The 6512-nt window shown below is 34.0% G+C and overlaps 1 protein-coding gene across 1 annotated transcript; it reads right to left on the bottom strand.

Moving 5' to 3' along the window:
- Positions 1-4456: 4456 nt before the first annotated feature.
- Positions 4457-6045, bottom strand: LOC117104476 (WD repeat domain phosphoinositide-interacting protein 3-like; the record flags this gene model as incomplete). The annotated part of the gene is given in 3 exon segments (XM_033245327.1): positions 4457-5089; positions 5570-5691; positions 5944-6045. Coding segments are annotated over 3 exon segments (331 nt in total), but the record flags the coding sequence as incomplete, so codon positions are not given.
- Between the last annotated feature and the right edge of the window lie 467 nt (positions 6046-6512).

A 6512-nucleotide genomic window follows, 5' to 3' on the forward strand; every position in this document is an offset into this window, starting at 1 on the left:
ATGTTAAAGAACGCACTACACTCTTCGGAAAAGAGTAGGGGATTGTCTCCCGGTGTACTGCCCAATCACCACCAGAAGGACCCCACTGGAAATAAGTCTTCTTTTAGACCTTCATGATCTATCCTTGGCGTTCACACTGAATAAATTCAACTCCAATATTTAGTTAATTTTCTGCTTTGTGATTCAAGTTCAATTCTCTTTAAATCAATAACCTTTTGTTTCAGCCAATGGGTTTATATTTGGTAAGAAAATAAATACAAACTTCTCATTATTTGTATCACAAAATTAATAGGAACCATTTTTTATCATCTGTAGCCTGTCTCTTATACACATCTAGATGTGTATAAGAGACAGATTTTACAGCTTAATTTTTCAAATCGTCACCATTTTTTGGGCAGATTAAACCATTTGGTGATAGGAACTTGTTCCTCCTTTGTCTGACTTCCAATATGCATTGTAATGAATTATCCACTATTGATATAAAACAGTTAAAATTATTGAATACTATTAAAAGTGTACCCTTTTACATTATGGTATAACTTTATAATGATTAATAGATCATGAGACCAGTTACTATCAAATGCCCTTTCCAAGGCATTATAAGTGAGAACTGATCAAAATACATATATTAATTTTATGCATAGATTTCTAATACATGCAGTTTTTTTAAATTATATACATGGTAACACAGGTGGCACTTGGAAATTGCATGGTTTGGTTGGTGGGACTTCTAATATCAATACAATGGCAGCTTACAGAATGGGAGTGGCTAGGTAGTGTTATTAGATGGGTAACTAGTGGTAGTAGAGTTGTTAGATGGGTAACTAGCTAGGTAGTGTAAGCAGGTTCTTAGATGGGCCTCAGATTCAGAAAATATTTGTTTCTTAAAGGCACTTTACAGCAATCTGAGGTCTGTTCAATAATATTAAATTTCTTCAAATTTCTTAATATATTTATTTAACACAATGATAGCAGACGAAAACATAAAGTTAATTGGAGTTACCGAGACATGGCTCTACACCGATATACCCGATGGAGTCATATCTACGAAACATATATCTTCAGGAAAGACCGTAATTCACATGGTGGTGGAGTCCTACTTGCTATATCACCAGAGTTGCTTCCTCAACAAATAAATGATCTGTCAATCGAAAATACCGAATCCGTTTGGGCAAGCTTCCACACAAAACAAAAACATTGGTTAAGTGGCGTGTTTTATCGGCCACCAAATGACAATACCTCTGCTGTGCAGCCTGAAGAGATACTGCTTCAACTGGACATCAGTCGCTATGACAGTATACTTTTAATGAGAGACTTTAATATCAACTGGAGCTTAAATAACACATCTCAACAGCTCTCATCACTACGAAACTGGACATCTCTCGGACTTGACCAACTTGTAAACACTCCAACTCGTTTCACTATGGATGGGAACTCAGGCACAGTATTAGATCTTCTATTTACAAACAAAGCAGCAAATATAAGTGATGTTACAGTAAATGACCCACTTTCTACCTCAGATCACTGTACAGTTCACTTTCGTATCCATGGTGACTTCATTCAATCAGTAACTCAATCATTCAAACCGAGAACCAAATACAAATACGACAAAGCTGATACAATTCTACTTGCATCATTACTCGATGAAGTTTCGTGGGACAACATTGAGGCAGAGAACATTGAGGAAACATGGGAGAACTTTCTAAACATATTTATGACCTGCTTCAATGAGTGTGTTCCTCGACAAGTTCACAACAAAAAAGCAAAAACATGGATATCTCCCGACATTAAGAAATTAACTTCTTTAAAGTGTAAACTTTTCAAAAAAGCTAGGAAAACTAAAAATTTGCAACATTGGGATGCCTACAAGAAAATTAGGAACACAGTCAAATATGCTTCAAAAAACTTGCAGCAATCATTTCTTTTGGACCTGCTCTCTAAACCAGACAACACCAAATCGTTTTGGTCATATGTACGTTCAAAGAAAAAATCTGTTCCGAACCATCTATTTGAAGTTGATGGGAATATATGTGCAGTAACTGTGGAAAAATCGCTAAAGCATTCAATCACGTTTTTGCATTAAACTTTAGAAATCACAAGTCACAGAATGAAACGATTACCTCACCTGCAATTGATATACCTCCCTTTGAACTCATCCAAGTTAATGCTTTGGATGTCTACAAAAAACTATATAAGCTGAAAGGAACTAAAGCTGCTGGCCCCGATGGCATTACGCCCCATGATGTTGAAAATTGCTGCAAAACCCATTTCTGGTCTTTTGGCAGAATTTTACAATCACAGTTTGCTAAAAGGTGAACTTCCTTCCTCTTGGAATCAAGCAAACATAGTTCCTCTATTCAAAAAGGGGCAAAAACAACAACTAAAGAACTATCGACCAATTGCACTGACATCTCTTTTCTGTAAGACACTGGAAAGTATTATCGCTGTCTCTTATACACATCTAGATGTGTATAAGAGACAGCAATGCAAAATGGACCATTGCGCTTGACAAACCATCTTCCCAAATTGATTTAATTTTTTTGGACTACAGTAGAGCTTTTGACTCCATCTCACATTACATTCTTATAAAGAATTGAGCTATGGAATTAATGGACCTCTCTTGAGCTGGCTTAAATGTTTTGTCACAAATCGCACGCAACGAACAATATATCACGGGGAGTATTCAAAATGGACGAATGTACTGTCCGGCGTCCCTCAAGGCTCAGTTGCAGGACCGCTAATGTTTAACATTTACATGAATGATCTTCACCTTCATCTAAGTACTAAGCCTCATCAATACGCTGATGATACTTTTATTTTTTGATCCATAAATTCAGTTGAAGATTCCACTTGCCTACAAGATGATTTAAACTCGATAGTTGAGTGGTCCAATAGAAACATGCTATCCTTGAATCCTGATAAATGTCAAGTGTTATCCCTTACAAGAAGAAGAAATCCGATTGCAGCCGTCTACAAAATTCGCGACAAGAAACTAGAATGTATTCCACATCTAAAGCTTTTAGGTGTCCACATATCATCAGACCTCACATGGGATTTTCATGTCGCTAAAATTACAGCCAAATGTAACAAGACCATTGGCTTTATTAGAGCTACCTCTGGCCAGTTTTGCCCAACAGTTATCCTTCTGAAGTTATATAAAGCACTTTGTTCTACCTCTACTCATGTATTGTTGCACTGTATGCTACCCATATTGCGAAAAACATAAATTTACTTTGGAACAATTACAACGAAGGGCAACACGGATGATCCTTCACCAGTGTCGACTTGAACAGCCATATGAACAGAGACTTTTAAGATTGAAATTGATGGACTTGAACTCACTTAGAGACTATACAAACATACTGTTTTTATGTAATGAATTTAATAATATGAACAATAGATACTTACTTGAATTGATTAGTATAAATCACCGGCATCAAGAAATATTAACATTCAAACGACTTAAAGCACGCGCTGACAGTGCACTGCATTGCTTACCTGTTCGATTCTGTAGACTCTGAGAAGCTTTACCCACAGATTTAAGAAATGATTTTGTTTTATTAAAATGGAATACTTTTAAAAATAATCTGAGAAAACAGTACTTACCTGTTAACTAAATTATGAAGAGGACTGTTGGGATCAGTTTAATTCTAATGTCAATTTAACCTTTTGTATTTAATTTAGTTTCACAAATATGCAATTTGGTTATAAATATTTATTTAATTTTGTTTAATATAAATATATTTATTTAATATTTAAATTATAGGATTACATTTAAGTGTTTTAAAGATTTTAAAATTGTTATTGTCTATGTTGATGTTTGGTACCATTAGTTGGAGGTACACACCTATCTGGTGACAGTGGCTTCGGCTGCTTTTGTATCTTCCTGGCAGCTAGTGTTACCATATTTTCTTTCTTATTGTCCATGTTAATTTGATTTGTATTATATATTATATATTGTAACTTTTGCCTGAATAAATAATAATAATAATAATGGGTTATGTAATAATATTCCAAAATTATGTTGATAATAGCTACATGCTGCAAAACAGTGGATAAAGGTGCCTAATGTGAGAGAAACAAGTATATGGCTGGGGTGAGCAGTGCTGTAGAGCAGTGGCGGTGCAAGGTTTCCCGGGGGGGGGGGAGAAAAAGGTTCCTGACAGGGGGACTGATTCACCGATGAGAGCAAAGTGAGCATAGCCAGACGTTGCTCAAAACTTTTCAAAAGTGGCGAAACCTCCAAAAGTATGACAATTTAGGGGTTTCAAAGGCTTTGACAATTTAGGGGTTTCAAAGGCTTTGACAATTTAGGGGTTTCAAAGGCTTTGACAATTTTGGGGTTTCAAAGGCTTTGACAATTTTGGGGTTTCAAAGGCTTTGACAATTTAGGGGTTTCAAAGGCTTTGACAATTTAGGGGTTTCAAACGCTTATCAAATTGATTTGAGTCTACTATTATGTAAAAAATTTTTATTTTTTTAGGTCACATTTATCTACATAACTCTAGCAGTCACAAAGATGATTTTATCCATCAAAATTTATTCTATTATCTATTAGTATTTGATGGTATTTGAGTACAGTATATAATATAGCAATACGTACCCTGATAACAAAACAGCAGGATACATAAAAGTAACAGGCTTTGAGAATACGATATCAACAATAACACTAAATGTAATTTCAAAGAAATATATACTTTATGATTAATAAAATATCTAAAATATACATGCATTTGATTGGAATACTTTTGCATTTTCATTAAAAAAATTCTATGTATTATTTTTATAAGATTTGTTTTTTTATTCAACCAGAAGATTTATTCAACACAAACCAGTCCAATTCCAGAATCCATTCTGGTAAGCTGGTCAATTGGTACGCACCATTTAGAAAATCACTTCACGACTGAACGAAACATATACGAAGGTTTGCATTCAGGTTAAAAATGATATGTTAGTAGTCGCACTGCATGCCATGATGTGCTTCATACTTTGTCATCTGTCATTTCGAGGAAGTTGGTTGAAACGTCTCGATTGCATTCGCCTTTACTGTTGAAAACAAATTTGTAGTAACTGCCGTCTGCACATACCGCTGAAAAAAATGAATAAAAATATTCAAAAAATTATTTTTAAAAAGTACTTAACAACAATAATAGATTTAAATGATTTTGCATCAGGAAACTTGAATGATGTTTTTGCCCTACCAGCAGCACCAGCTACTACTTGGGAATCGGATTTAACACTAACCACTAAGCGCAAGTTGATACTGATCACTGTAATACAGAATCACATATGCAGTGGTGCATCTAGGGAGGTGCGGGGAGGGGGGATTTTTATTGTTTGTTCTATTATATGTGAGATCCATTTATGTTGTTGATTTTCATAGTATTCCTGCAAGCTAATAATGCCAGTTACTATATAATCCACTACTGATCATTAGGCGATCAATGCAGATACAATATTCACACAAATCATCCTTTTCAGTATTTTCATTTGTATTATCATCATTCGCATTATCATTTAATAAATTAACACTGTAGAAGTCACTTGAACTTTGATTTGAACACCTTACTTATGACTGAGTTGGAATCTGCCCCAAATGCACAGATGCAATGAGCTTGATTGGGAACTTGAAATTTTGAAAAACTCCACTTGGAACTGAAGTACTTGGGAAGAAAACTGGCTGATGCAAGACTGCAAAGAAATAGTAAATAATAATAATAATAATAATGACAATAATAATAATAATAATAATAATAATAATAATAATAATAATAATAATAATAATAATTAATAATAAATATTACGGACCGAAACGTCACAACAGTATTAATTTTTGATTTAAGATTTTTTTCCATTTCATACATTACAGAAACCAGATGAAATTAATTGAGCTTATAAGTAAAATAATGAAGAGAAAATAAATTAAATAAACTAAATACATACCTTGACTGTTTATTCTTTTTTGCATCCTCAATTGCAAAAATATGGACAGTACCGTGATCACTGGATACACAGAGCAGCGAAGAATCCTGATTGAAACTTATGCTGTATAAAAATTCAAATATAAAGATAAACTGCCAATGCAAAACTAGTATATTTCAAAAAATAAAATCAATATTTAATATTATTTGGAAAGCTTGTTTCGGGTATCAGGCGTATTATTATTATTAGTGTTTTAATGTTGTTTTTTTTTTATAAATCTTAAAGATAAACTTTGCAAACTAATAAATTTCAAAAAATAAAATCAATAATTAATTATTTTTTGGTGATATTATTACTAAAATTTTAGTTATTAGTTTTCAGTATGCATAGATAAAACTGGTTATTTTTTGAAGTAACAAGTTTGTAAACTAAATCCCTTCCGAGCCACTGGGGCTGGGCTCCCCAGTTTCTGTAGTGTGAACTGGATGAGAGTTGTACTCCCCCTGGACGGGACACTAGTCCATTGCAGGTTAGTCCCCAGCAGTTTGCTGGTACCCATTGATACAGCTGGGTGGACTGAAGCAATGTAG

The sequence above is a fragment of the Anneissia japonica genome, unplaced genomic scaffold, assembly GCF_011630105.1.
Source record: "Anneissia japonica isolate Jap-2015-1 unplaced genomic scaffold, ASM1163010v1 scaffold287444_len18440_cov197, whole genome shotgun sequence".
Taxonomy (NCBI): domain Eukaryota; kingdom Metazoa; phylum Echinodermata; class Crinoidea; order Comatulida; family Comatulidae; genus Anneissia; species Anneissia japonica.